Here is a 14,918-nt window from a genome sequence, read left to right on the forward strand (position 1 = left end):
ACTAAAGCCTTTGACAATGTCAGTATGCTTGTTCTCTTTCTTCCAGGCTTGCAGGTTGTGCTTAAATCTATCATGAAGGCCATGATCCCTCTGCTGCAGATCGGTCTGTTGCTCTTCTTTGCCATCCTCATGTTTGCCATCATTGGTCTGGAGTTCTACATGGGCAAATTTCACACCACTTGCTTTGACAACATCACTGGTAGGCCTCGATGTGCTCGTTCTCACTCGCAGACTTCTTCATTCATTTATGTTATGTATGAAAAAACACCCTTTTCTTTTTGATAGATGAGATCCGGGAGGAGTTTCCATGTGGAAATGAAACTAACGCTCGGTCTTGTCCTAATGGAACAGTATGTAAAACATACTGGATTGGACCCAACTATGGTATTACCCAGTTTGACAACATCCTGTTTGCCGTGCTCACAGTCTTCCAGTGCATCACCATGGAGGGCTGGACTGACCTGTTATACTATGTAAGTCACATTGCTAAACTTCACTAAAGCCATAGAGTTTCCTCATTTCATTTTTGGATTTTTTGACCTACACTTAAATAGACCTAGATTAGTTCACCTCTTTAGTTCACAAATGAAAATTTTGTCAATAATTACTCACCCTTGTGTTGTTCCAAACCTGTAAAACCTTTATTCATCTTCTTAAGATTTTTTTTGATGAAATCGAAAGGTCAGAGACTGTTGGAAACTGATCTGTAAGAGAAGAAATTGTTGAATAGTCAGTTATTTTTTTCTTTGTGCACAAAAAGTATCCTCGTAGCTTCATAAAATTGCGGTTGAACCACTGATGGTCACATGGACTATTTTAACGATATCCTCACTACCTTTCAGTGGCCAGTTGCACCAGCTGGGCGTACGCCCGGTTGTAAGACTAGGCTGGGTAAAATGCGCTTTTAAGTCATGCGTAGAATTTCTACCCGTTGCACCATCTCGGCGTAGTGCTACGTCTGAGACTAAATCTTACGCCTAGTCAAAGGTAGGCATGAAGTGAAAAGTCACGATTTGCTCAGACATGATTCGTTTTTAATTAATTAGTGCAGATGCCAACTGTAACGTTTAAGGTCTTTTTCGGGCAGAATAATGTGGCCTGTAAAGAATTATTATGGGCAAGCAACACAAACTTTGCGCAAGAGTAATTTTAGTAGTGAAAGTAAAAAAGAAACTACGGCTAACACTGCATAACTCTTGAGAGAAGCATTGTGTTACATTTATTATATTTTACTTAACCGGTCGCCTTTATGTTTAGTGTTAGTCTGAAGAAATATGTCATGGGAATGTGCAGGGAGACCTCAGATACAAAATCGCAGACATGTTAGAAAATATTTAGTTAATGAAATTATTTTGTGGTGGCTTCACTTGTTATGATGTCTAGAGCAATTCAGTTTTATATTAGTAGTTGTAGCCATTGCAGCGTGGGTGTCATCTCAGCTATCACTGCGGGAGAATGTGTTTGCGTGGATGCGCATCGTCTACGCCGGGCGTAGTTCCGCCTAATCATAGTTTTAGCTGGTGCAACAGGTGTAAATATTTACCGTAAAGTTGGAAGTTGCAAAGTCCAGTGTAGGGCGTACACCCAGCTTTTTTACGTCTAGCTGGTGCAACCGGCCCCTGGGCCTTGAACACGGTAGTTGCGTTGCTGTCTATGCAGGGTCAGAAAGCTCTCGGATTTCATCAAAAATATTTTAATTTGTGTTTCAAAGATGAACGAAGGGTCTTACGGGTTTGGAACGACATGAGGGTGAGTAATTATTGACAGAATTTAAATTTTTGCATGAACTATCCCTTTAAATTATTATTGACATGAACAACAATAATTTTTAATAGAAATAGAACAGCATTTATTGGAGTCAATTTAATGCGTTCTTAATGAATAAAAGGGGGTTCACCATTTATTGAATTTCTAATTGTAATTACAATTACAGATGCCACAATTATGTAATCTGTAATATATGACATATGAAAAAATATTACTACAGGTTGTCTTAAGTTTTTCTTTTTATTATTATTTATTTATTTATTTTATTATTATTGTTATTATTATTGTTGTAATTTTTACATTTTTACTTTTTTTTAATATTCAACCCTCTGGGGTCAGAGGGTGTTTTGAGGCCCTGAAGAAGTTTTGACATGATATTTGTGCTTTTTTCAGTATCTATAAGAAACTATGTATAAAAGTGTGGCATGCAGTGCTTCAAATAATGGTATAAAGCTATTCAAAACATCCTTAAATGTAAATTGTAATAATCGTAATTAATAATCGCAATTACAATTTCAAGGTAATAACTGACAATTATGTTTTTTTTGTCATAATCGTGCAGTCCTAAATAAAAGTATTAATTTGTATTTAATTTAGATCTTTATAGCAGCACAGCGGTCCTTGTGCGTGAAGCGCAAAAAAAAAAAAAAAAAAACACTTTTGTCTCAGCTCGGAATTGGCAGGCCTCACCTTTTAACCTGGACATCCTGTATTATTTAGGTTTTGATTAATCCTCCAAGTAGAGGATTACTGATGTCTTTTACTTAAAGATTATCAGAAAGTATCCAATCTGAGGGACTGAACAGCCCCACCTAATCCACATCCCCTGTACCTTGCAGTCGCAGACATACAGTAAGCAAAATCTGGCCTATAGAGTCAAAGACGGCGCAGTGCATTTATAGTCTTATCGCTCGTGGCCAGCCTGTCCACCCTGACCAGAGAGCGCTGTTTCTGGTGAGTTCACCCACCCTCTGCGACAGAAAATAGGGCAGTGATGTCAACGCTATGTTCAAGATTTTCGCAAACTAATGATGTTACCTCAGGGACCAGTTAAATCCCAATGCCACGTCAATCCATCTCGCAAATCAACAGCAGCTTTACCTGAAGGATTAAAGGTTTATTTTCGAAATGATCTTGCCAATAAGAATTATTCTGAGGATGGTGATTCCATATGACTAAGGCTTGCAGTTCTGTATGGCCCAATCGGATGGCATCATCTCTTATTTGGTCTTACTGTATTTTTATCCCTGCTGTCTTTTTATTACTCTTGCTGCTTGGCTCGCTGTACCCCCGATTTTTACTTGCCCCAGCTTTTTTCTTCCTCCTGTTTCCCTCCTCTCTCCGGTGAACGGGGCTCTATATATAACAGACCCTGCTCAACTGAAGTTATTCTTACAGCTGCTGAGAAAGAAACCTATGAAAATTTAATTGCAAAAAAGCTGCAGTACATACTGGGGCTTTCAGAGCTCTCAGACATGCAGAGAGAGCGAAGGAGCGGACGTAAAGGAAGTGGGGCAGATCAAGGGGGACAGAGGAAGGGACAGTGAGGAAGACTATGGGGCATAGCAACAGCAAAATCTATTGTATTTTGGTGTTGTATTTTACAAAAATTGACAAATTGCTTTAGTTTTTCTTTTCTAAGTCAATTTGGATCAAAGCATCTGCGAAATGTGTAAATGTAGTGTAAATGGAAAATAAAATCTGAAGATCTCAGCAGATTCAGCTGGGTTATTTTAAAATATCCTTAAAGGATTAGCTAGTTTATCTTAGATATGAGTCCAAAATAGGGCTGCGACGCTAAATCAGTGCATCGTGATTCCTGGATTGATTCTGGGATTTTCTGAATGCATCCTGATTCTCTCTGGAATTGATTCTAAGCGTAGTTTTTACCAGCAGATGGTGCTCTAATTTACATACACAAATGCTCATGAAGAATTAATGTAAATACTAAGACACAAGATTAATGTAAACACAGCCTATTGTGAACACACTTGTAGTTTGCGTCAAATTTTTTTAACTTTATGAATGATTATTTTAGGTTCAAGTGTGTGTAAGGAACTGGAAGCAAGCAAAGTATGGCTGTTTCTGAAGCATGCAGTGCCATCTGCTGTTCAAAACTTAGCTCAGAATCGATTCGACAAAGAATCACGATGCATTCAGAAAATCTTAGAATCGATCCAGTCGTTTCTCAGTTTGCAATGTATCATTTATTGTCCCAGTCCAAACTCGTATGACTTCAGAAATTAAGGGATTGTGATTAAAAAATGCCGCCAAAATGACAAAAATTACCCATAAATTAAAGACAAAGGGGCAAAAAATTCCCCTGCACAATTAAACAAAAGTATTATGGCTGTCGCGATTACAGTGAAATGTGAAGATGATTGAAAAGTGTCATTTCGCATTATTACACTTAGATTCGCTCACACTGCACTCATATTGCTTCTACGCACAGTTTTGTGCAGCGTTGAGCCTTATAACCAACCAAATGCGTTTCTGTTGAATTTAGGAATGCATTGGCCAGTCAGAGGCATTTAGATTAGATTGTTGATGAGGGTGCACACTCACGAATTCCCTCATCATAAACAAACCAGTCCAGATATGATGTAAATAAAAGATGAATTTCATAGCTTCAGTGATTATAACGGGAGTTTTTGCATAACTTGTGCTGAATAACCGCATGTTTGTCTATGAAGCCAGAATGTGATGTGCCCAAAACAAAACAAAAACGTTTTACATTATTTCCTATACCAGTATTAATCATCATTACAATATAAAGAGCAATAATCTACAATAATGATTTTTTTTCATAATATTGCACGTGTAATTTAGATACAATTTTAAACAGTCTGTTATTGACAACATGTTTAAAATATTGATTAAAGTAATTGGGTAAATTTAAGTATTTGACATTAAAGGCAACATATGGTTTTTATAATAATGAGGTGATTATAAAAATTGCCTTCACAAATGTAAAAATGCCCCTGGAAATCAATTCCAAGGGGCAAATATTTGGAAATGGAAAAGTTAAATTCTGACCCTGTTTGGAACTCAAAAATATTTAGCAGAATGTACATTCTTGCTGCTTTGTACATTCAATGAAAGTCTAAAATTTTCTGTTAATAACAGCGTAAATTTCAGTCCGTTTCTCATACGCAGCTATTGTAAGCTTTAGAACACTTGAAATATAATGCACAAGCCATATGGCTTACTTTTATGATTCTTTAATGGTGCTTTTTGTATCCTTTTGAGCTTGACAATCCTTGTTCACCAACTACTTTCGCTTTTTTGACATTCTGCTAATAAAGTAAATGATAACAGTTCTCATTTTTGTGAACTATCCCTATAACAAAAATGTGTCCTCTTGAAATGCCTAAATACCAAAATGTGCAGGGATTGTAACATCGTCTGCAGTTTTCCAGAAACAGCACTTGTGGGCTGTTTCGTTGTGGGCTTTTGTAGCCTGGGCTTCTTCCCTAGAGGCAGCCAGTGGAGCAATGCCACACAAGATGGCTGCCCATTTGTTCCTCTCTGCAGTGACAGGGTGCAGCGGTGCCGAGCACCCAGCTGTGTGTACCACAGATGAAGCAGCCCCAGCCAGATGGTTGCCATTCTCAGGTTGCACGTCGCGTGGTACGTGGTGTCCTAGGATCTGCCACGGTCCTGTCATAAATGTTCGCATCCTCTGTTTGTGGGGTCAAATTTCCCATCACCTTAAAGAAAATGGCAAATAAAAATGGCAAACAGTCTGATGTCTTTCTACTTGACTCCATTGGAAGTGAGCTGTGGAGAGTCTTGGGAAGACAAACACAAAGAAAACCAGATGAACAAGCCGTACTCTCAGCTGGAGAGAGAAAAAATGTTTGGATGTGTGCCTCATGGTACTGACTGGGCTGTTTTATGCCGTTACAGAGCAACGATGCTTCAGGGAGTGCATGGAACTGGATGTACTTCATCCCCCTCATCATCATCGGCTCCTTCTTCATGCTCAATCTTGTGCTGGGTGTGCTGTCAGGGTAAGAAACGTCTCTTAGACAGTGCGAGCTCTTTTCAAATTCAGCTCTGTCATTTTTCAGGTCTGCGCTCTTGGTGCGTTGACTCATTTGCTTGTGAATTGCAGTGTTTATGATAGTTTTGTGAATTATGTGTGACCCTGGACCACAAAACCAGTTATAAGTAGCATGGGTATTGTAGAAATAGCCAAAAATGCATTGTATAGTTCAAAATTATCCATTTTTCTTTTATGTCAAATATCATTAGGACATTTAAGTAAAGATCATGTTCCATTAAAGGGGTCATCGGATGCAAACTTCACTTTTTTATGTTGTTTGAACATTAATGTGTGTTGGCAGTGTATGTACAAATCTACCCTATAATGATAAAAATCCATGCAGTGGTTTTTAATTAATCTGTAAAAATAATATCCCCATTGTGAGTTTCTCTGGCGTCACACCGACAGAGGCCGTTCCTACGATAGTTGATTAACATGAGCTCTTACCTCAGACCAGCTGTCACAGTCCACTAACTTTCCTTGTTTCGATGCCGAAGCAGGGATGTAAGTTAGACAAGAATATCTCAGATTGAGCGATTGAGGTGTTGTGTTGCTGGATGTAATAATGAACATAGTGGTCGTCATTTACTCCCGACATCTGAGTAGCTGAAGATGCAAAAGATTACATTTGTTTGTGAAGGGAATGCGCCTCCCGATCTACATATATCCGTCTATGTTCGCACAAATCATTCATGATCCAGCTTAACTTACAGCAGAAGTGAGTATAAGCGTTTTTTTAATGAATCTTTGTGATCGCCTTTCCTTATAACGTGGTAGTTAGGAAGTTTAGCGGCTAAACGCGGGGCGAGCAGAGCTCATTTGCATTTAAAGGAACAACCCCTTAGAATGAGATGATTTTTGCAGAGCTCATTTTGACAAGGTAAAAAAGGTGTTGTTGTACAAAACCATTGAGAATTTTTAATCAAAGTATATTAGAGACTTTTCATTTAAGACCCTAAAGAATCATATCAACTTGTTGAAAATGGGCATCCGATGACCCCTTTAAGATATTTTGTAAATTTCCCACCATAAATATATCAAAACTTAATATTTGATTAGTAATATGCATTGCTAAGAACTTCATTTGGACAAATTTAAAGGTGATTTTCTCAAGATTTTTTGCAACCTCGGATTCCAGTATTTCAAATAGTTGTATCTCTGTCAAATATTGCCCTATCATACATCAATGAAAAGTTTATTTATTCCGCTTTCGGATAGATCTTAATTTCAAGTTGACCTTTATGACTGGTTTTGTGGTCCAGGGTCACATATGTTAAAAAAAAAAAATACAGTTTGTGGATATTGTGTGTTTAAAAAATTGATTGTTTGTGTATTTTGTGATATGATTTTTAATGGCTTGTGCAGAGGCAGCTATCTTGGGTATATTTTACGGTTACAATTATATCATTTTTCATTACATTTTTAAGTTATATTATCACCGGAGCAATTTAAATGAAAACTGGGTGAATAAATAGCATCTTGTGCTTCAGTGGAAAGAAATCTGATCTTTTGTGCAAACAAGTTCACATGTCAGTGTCACAATTATCTGATGAAAGTGCAGAATCTGAGATATTTATTAATCATTTTGTCATCATCATCATTTTTTTTTTTTACTTTTTTTCAGGATTAGTTCACTCCAGAATTAATTATTCGCCCCTGTGTCACCCAAGTCTTTCTTTCTTCAGTCAAAAAAAAAAAAAAAAGAAATTAAGGTTTTTGAGAAAAACATTCCAGAATCAAAGGGTTCAAGGTCCAAATTGCAGTTTCAATGCATCTTCAACGGACTCTGCATGATCCCAGCTGAGGAATAAGTGTTGTATCTAGTGAAACGATCATCATTAAAAAAAAAAAAAAGTCTATATTTTTTAACCACAAATGCTTGTCTTGCACTGGCTCGACTTCAAGATGTGCTTTGCAGAGCTAGTGCAAGATGAGCATTTGTGGTTAAGAAGTATATAAATGTTGTTTTATTTTTAGAAAATGAACGATCGTTTTGCTAGATAAGACCCTTATTCCTCAGCTGGGATTGTGTAGAGCCCTTTGAAGCTGCATTGAAACCGCAGTTTAACCTTCAGTTGGACCAAAAATCTGCAAGCATATCTGTATTTAACTAGTGTGTATGTGCATTTTGTGTTCATCTGTTGATGAGCATGTGTTTGCATGCATGTGTACGTGATACAGAGAGTTTGCCAAAGAAAGGGAGCGTGTGGAGAACAGGAGAGAGTTTCTCAAGCTGAAGCGTCAGCAGCAGATAGAGCGAGAGCTGAACGGATATCTGGAGTGGATCTGCAAAGCAGGTAAATGCCATAGAAAGAGCCATTAAATACTCCAGAGAGAAGCTCAAGCCAAGAATTCAGATAGTAGCTTGTCTCTTTTGATACGGATGTCTTTACACTCGTATGTCTCAGTATTGGAACGTGCTGATAACGTACAAAATGTTTCATTAGGCTTCTTTTAAGCACTAGAAATTTTCCTTTTTCATGACTTTTCCAGTGGTTTGATTTGAATCTTTTTTGATTGTGTACAGAAGAAGTGATTTTGGCTGACGAGGACAATGACCCAGATGACCGGATGCCCTTTGACGGTATTTACGTGAACTCCTCCATCCGTCCTTCCTTCTCAACCCCCTCTCCTCCTCTTTTTGCTCCCTCTCTGGGACTAGGTGTTGATTTTCCATTGTAAAGGAAGAGAGAGATCAATAGCGTGTTAGCTTTGCTGAGGGGGTGATATTGTATACTTCACGTCCATATGCACAGTTAATGTAGTGTTCATGAGCACATTTACATGGGCCGTTCATCTGTAGCTCACAGCAGACATGTGATATCTCGTTTAGTCTTCTGATGTATTAATATTTTAGGCTGTCTGAATCTGTATGTTAGAATTGAGTGACTATCGTCTGTTACACACAGGCTCACGAAGGAGGCCCACCATCAAGAAGAGTAAAGCAGACCTGCTCGATGCAGAGGATGGAGATGGAGATATAGGTGCATTTGAGCTACATAAAAACACAAATACACTTTGTGTATGTGTTTTTTTTTTTTTTTTTTTTTTTTTTTTTTGGGTGCAGGGTTGATCAATGAGGTAAAAGGCATAACAATTACATAAAAAAAACATGTTAGTTTTTGGTGTTCTTTAAAAGACAGTTTGAAAATCATAGAATATTATTATTTAATTGAAAAAAACAACAAAAAAAAAAAAACATGGTATTTGTTTTAATTAAATACAATAACCCTGGTACTACCATCTTTTTGTAAGGCACCATTGTTCCCCTGAGTAATTCACTTAACTGCTTAATTGCTCCAGAGGTATTGTTCCTGTTATTAGTGTACTTCAATAAGTACATACTAATCTATAGTGGGGTCCAAAAGATTGATTTTTTTTTTTTTTAATTTAAAGGGATAGTTCACCCAAAAATGAAAATTCTGTCATTAATTACTCACCCTCATGTTGTTCCAATAAGACCATTGTTCATCTTCGTAACACAAATTAAGATATTTTTGATGAAATCCGAGAGCTTTCTGACCCTGCATAGACAGCAACACAGCTGACACGTTTAAGCCCAGAAAAGTAGTAAGGACATCATTAAAATAGTCCATGTGACATCAGTGGTTCAACTGTAATGTTATGAAGCTACGAAGATACGACTTTATTCAACAATTTCTTCACTTCAACACGTCGTGGTACTTTCATAAACGCATGGTGGAAACTGACACGGAAGAAAATAAATTGAAGAGTTTATTCTCAAAAACAGAAAACTCTATTGTTGTTGTTTTTGGTTTTTCAAAAATCTGTTTTTTTTAATCATGTTATTATGTTTTTATTGTGTTTTATAGTCTTAGTTAGCTATATTTAGTTATTTTTTACATAGTCAAAATAATCCAACTGCAGTTTGTTTGAGGTTAATTGGAATGCACAATGAAAAAAACAATTAAAATTGTTAAAAACTGAGTTATCTGTTTTTGCAGATGAACTCTTCAGTTGTTGAATAAAGTTATTTTTATTTTATTTGCATGCAAAAATATTCTTGTAGCTTCAAAAATCTTGAAAAAACAAAATCTTATTTATTTTTATTTTTTTTACAAATTACAAAATATATTACTAGCAGAACAATTTGAGTAAAAAGTGTATTTAATAAATTAACCTGAATTGCAAAATTAATTTTCAGATGTCATATCAGATAGCACTTTTCAGTTTTCATTGAATTTTACAGTTTTATTTCTCTGACACTCTGCTTATCTGCTTCTTTTCCCATCAGGTTCTCCGTTTGCACGGGGCAGTCTGAAGAGTTCGAAACTGGAGGGCTCTTCCTTTCATAAAAAGGAGCGTCGACTGAGATTCTTCATCAGGCACATAGTGAAGACGCAAGCTTTCTACTGGACCGTGCTTTGTCTGGTGGGACTCAACACACTGTGTGTGGCTGTTGTGCACTACGACCAGCCCGAAATGCTGTCCGACTTCCTCTGTAAGTCTGTCCACCTGTCTGTTCACTCATTAGTACAGTAGACCCACACAGAATGTGCAAACCTTTCTGTATTTTTTGTGCATATTGTGTGGGAAAATCGGCAGGAATATGAGTATGTATTATCTGCGTGGACCTGTGAAGTTTCCCTTTTTTTGCTTTTAATTTTCCTGTGTATGGTTTCATATTTTACTTTCTAAAGATTTTACTCTGTTTATCTTCTTTTTTCTTTGTTTATTCATTCATTGTTGTTGATTAAAGCAGACATAACACACACAGTTTCTGCCAATCTCTTGTTAACCTTGAGTACCTATAGCAGGGGTGGCGAATGTCGGTCCTGCAGAGCCGCAGCCCTGAAGAGTTTTGCTTCAAACCTAATCAAACAAAGCTGAACAAGCTAATCAAGTCTGAAGGGTTACTAGGAAGCTATAGAGAGGTGAGTTTTATTAGGGTTGGAGCTGAACTCTGCAGGGCTGCAGCTCTCCAGGACCGGAGTTCGCCACCCATGACATATAGAATAGTATTGCATCCTTCATATCTCTGTTTTTAGTTTTATCAGATTTATAAAAGACAGATACAGATATACCACTTCCCTCTAAAAACAGTTAAGCTCCTGGAGGCGAGCTGTGGGCGGAGCTAAAGAGTCAGGCAGAACTTTTAAGTAGCGATCATCTGCAAGCTGTGACATCAACATAAATTAAACTGGAACAAAAACTTTACAGACTTAAATTAACTGTGGCTTACGAATGAACAAATAAAGCATGTTGATGGGCATGCTCTTGCTCTTTCTTTTCTTTGTATCTTTGACCTTTGCAAATGCTCTTTCTCTCTGTCTGTTTCCCTCTCTCTCTTCAACCCAGACTTTGCTGAGTTCATCTTCCTTGGGATCTTTATGTCAGAGATGTGTATTAAGATGTATGGGCTGGGGACCAGACCTTATTTTCACTCCTCCTTCAACTGTTTTGACTGCATTGTGAGTTTCTCTCATCCCTCCTTCTTCTTTTACTAAATCCAAAAAAACATCATTCAGTCATTATGCCAGCTGTTCATTCCTCTTTCTGGTATTAATGTTTATATCATTGCAGAAGTTTGTATAAATCAGTAAATCAGTTTTTTTTATTATTATTACTCCGGTTTCTCCCACAATCCCACAAAGATATGCAGTAGGTGAACTGGCCATAGTGAGTGAGTTTGTGTGTGAATGTGTGTCTGAGTGAGTGTATGTGAGTGTGTCCTAGCACTGGGGTTGCACGAGTTAGTGCACTCTCAGGGCTGGGTTGCGGCAGGAAGGGCATCCGGCGTAAAACGTGCCAGATCGGCTTTGCGGATCACTCTGCTGTGGCAACCCCTGATAAAGGGAGCAAGCCCAAAGAGTTTTTTTATTATTATTATTTAAGTGTTTTGGATGTTTTGCTAAATTATGATTTTGTGAGAAGTGTGAGAAACAGATGTTCAACTGTATTTTTGACGTTGGTTGAGGGGTTTTTGTTTTGTGGCTTGCTGTTATTGAATGAGTTTTAAATGTGGGTTTTATATATATATATATGTGTGTGTGTGTGTGTGTCTTTGTGTGTGTGTGGGACAGGTCATTTGTGGCAGCATTTTCGAGGTGCTGTGGTCTATCATCCAGCCAGGAACCTCATTTGGGATCAGTGTGTTACGAGCTCTCAGGTTACTGAGGATCTTCAAAGTGACCAAGTGAGTCTCTCACGTCCCGTGTCCCATGTCTGTTTTTCCGTCTCACTCTTTGTGACATTAAGTTGTCTCAAGAAGCACTAAGCATTTTAAATGTCCCACTTTTCCCATTTTCAGGTATTGGGCATCTCTGAGGAACTTGGTGGTGTCTTTGTTGAACTCCATGAAGTCCATTATCAGTTTACTCTTCCTCCTTTTTCTCTTCATCGTGGTCTTTGCTCTGCTGGGCATGCAGCTTTTTGGAGGACAGTCAGTATAGCATTAAAACACACATAATGACAGGAAAATTTATTTATTTATGGGTCACCAGACTCCAAATGGAAATACTCTATGTAACAGTAATATAACCACAGTTTCTTCTCTTCAGGTTTAATTTTGAAGCCGGCACACCGCCAACAAACTTTGATACTTTTCCTGCAGCAATAATGACAGTATTTCAGGTGAGCATCAAACAGTCTGCAATCATTCTGTGCATTTTCCATGGCTTTGTGATTATGGACTTTTTCCTGCACCTTAGATCCTGACGGGTGAAGACTGGAACATGGTCATGTATGATGGGATCGAGTCTCAGGGTGGAGTCAAAAAGGGCATGGTCTTCTCAGTCTTCTTCATTGTTCTTACACTCTTCGGCAACTGTATCCAAAAACACAATATTGCATGCTGACACACTGTTTGTTTAATTTTCACACACACCAGTGAAGCATTAATGTGATGTTCCTTAACCCATATGTGAACAGACACTTTGCTCAATGTGTTCTTGGCTATCGCTGTGGACAATCTGGCCAATGCGCAAGAGCTGACCAAGGTAAACAGGCATAAAAACCACTGTTTTTGGTAGTGGATCAGGTGTTAAAAAATACACTTCACAAAAATGCATGTGGTATGCTTGGGCTTGTTTAGAAATGTCTGAGGGAAAATCAGTGTTGAATCGCTAATAAATAGTTGTGTACAGGAAAAAAAACGTTATATCATTTTCTTTATTTATTATTTTATTATGGTGGCTCCATTAACTCACTAGGCACTAGTATGGGAACTCTGTGACCATGTTTCTCCTTCCCTCTCTCAGACTGTTTATCCTTCACACTCCTACGCACCAGCGTGCATCACGTTTTAACCAATATGCTTCATGTTTCTCTCCATGCATAGGATGAACAGGAGGAAGAGGAAGCAGCCAATCAGAAAATGGCTCTTCAGGCGGCCAAGGAAGTAGCAGAGGTCAGCCCACTGTCTGCAGCCAACCTTTCCATTGCTGCGTGAGTATATCTCTCTCTCATCTCTCTCTCTGTCCTGCTGCCACATATTCTCTCCCACAATTTCTTTGTCTTCCTTTTATGTTTTGTTTTTATGTGTTCAGACTGTGTGTTGGTCTTGTATCAGCCAAATAAACATAGGGGTCAATAACACACACACACACACACACATGCACGCACACACACACAGAAGCACTTTCAATCTGGCTTTTTTGGTTTCAGTCAAAAGAGCAGCAATTATTTGAAATAGAAATCTTTTGCAACATTATACTTGTACTTATATATTATACATGCTGAATAAAAGTACTAATTTCTTATCTAAATAAACTGACACAAGACAGTTTTAAGTTTAGAAAATCCAAAAGGAACCAGAACCCATGTTTTTAATGTTCATATTATCTAAAAATGTTACTCACAAACTGTAGATCAGATCCAATTTATGTTGGTAAGTGCATTTTGGAACATAGTAGCTGGATTCTAACTGGCTATTAACTTATTTTTGGAACATGGTTAACTGCCTTAAAGGGTTAGTTCACCCAAGATTCTGTCATTAATTCCTCACCCTCATGTCATTCCAAACCTGTACAACCTTCGTTCATATACAGAAACACAAATTAATATTTTTTTTTTATGAAATCTGAGAGCTTTCTGACCCTGCATAGACTAAACTACCACAATCAAGGTCCAGGTAGGGTGACCACTAGATTTCCAATAGATCTGTTGCGGGACAGTAGATGTGAGTTTGTGGGACAATGCGGGACACGTGTGAGACAAATACATTTACTACTGCTATGTAAATACTGATTTACATGTGTTGTCATATGCGTTTATGTTTTTGAGCATGCATGTAAGCGAGAGAAAGCACGTCTTTTTGAATGAGAGTGAAGAGAATCCACCTGTAAGAGAAGAGATTTTGATGCAGACTCGCATTACAATAATGTGCTCTGGACATTGTTAACGCCATAGAAACCACCTCAAACTAACTATTAAAATAAGAAGAAAGTCGTGTCTGAAAGCACTGAAAGAATATCGTGTTTTTCGTGTGTGCTCGACCTTTGTCTGTCAGTGGTGCTAGATCACTTGATGAGGTGCGCACATCCTTTGCGAGGAAACTACGCTGCAAAAAGAATAAATAAAAAGCTTCCTTAAAAAGGCAAAAGAACGTATGTATATTTTCTTAAAATGACTATAAAAAAAAACAGACTGGTGAAAATGAGGGACATTTTCTCAATTTGCGACGTGCGGGACAAGGGGTGAAATCGCTGTGTTCAACGCAAAGCGAGACGGGTGGTCACCCTAGGCCCAGGTAGTAAGGACATTGTTAAAATAGTCCATGTGATATCTTTAGTTCAATCTTAATTTTATGAAGCTACGTCAATTCTATGCGCAAAGAAAACAAAAATAACAACTTTATTCAACAATTTCTTCTCTTCTACTCTTGTGAACATGCGTCGAAGACCGACACAGAAGAGAAAAAGTAATTGAATAAAGTTGCTATTTTTGTTTCCTTTGCGCACAAAAAGTATCCTCGTAGTTTTAGAAAATTACGGTTGAACCAGACGTCACATGGACTATTTTAACGATGTCATTACTATCTTCCTAGGCCTTGAACGTGTCAGTTGCGTTGCTAATCCATGCAGAGTCACATTTCATCAAAAATATCTTAATTTGTGTTCCAAAGATGAACGAAGGAAGGTCT

At 37.8% G+C, this 14,918-nt stretch overlaps 1 protein-coding gene across 7 annotated transcripts in view; it reads left to right on the forward strand.

Moving 5' to 3' along the window:
• cacna1aa (calcium channel, voltage-dependent, P/Q type, alpha 1A subunit, a) overlaps positions 1-14,918 on the forward strand; it is a 120,664-nt gene that overhangs the window by 42,613 nt on the left and 63,133 nt on the right. For all 7 annotated transcript variants that reach the window (XM_051101011.1, XM_051101012.1, XM_051101013.1 and 4 more), the window contains exons 5-18: positions 47-199; positions 286-473; positions 5,677-5,780; positions 7,997-8,112; positions 8,343-8,399; positions 8,725-8,799; positions 10,071-10,277; positions 11,135-11,247; positions 11,860-11,972; positions 12,087-12,218; positions 12,337-12,409; positions 12,487-12,604; positions 12,707-12,774; positions 13,116-13,222. In XM_051101011.1, coding sequence (XP_050956968.1) covers positions 47-199; positions 286-473; positions 5,677-5,780; positions 7,997-8,112; positions 8,343-8,399; positions 8,725-8,799; positions 10,071-10,277; positions 11,135-11,247; positions 11,860-11,972; positions 12,087-12,218; positions 12,337-12,409; positions 12,487-12,604; positions 12,707-12,774; positions 13,116-13,222 — 1,624 coding nt within the window. The remainder of the gene's footprint in view (positions 1-46; positions 200-285; positions 474-5,676; positions 5,781-7,996; positions 8,113-8,342; positions 8,400-8,724; positions 8,800-10,070; positions 10,278-11,134; positions 11,248-11,859; positions 11,973-12,086; positions 12,219-12,336; positions 12,410-12,486; positions 12,605-12,706; positions 12,775-13,115; positions 13,223-14,918) is intronic.

The sequence above is a fragment of the Labeo rohita genome, chromosome 3 (genome assembly GCF_022985175.1).
Source record: "Labeo rohita strain BAU-BD-2019 chromosome 3, IGBB_LRoh.1.0, whole genome shotgun sequence".
Lineage (NCBI taxonomy): Eukaryota > Metazoa > Chordata > Actinopteri > Cypriniformes > Cyprinidae > Labeo > Labeo rohita.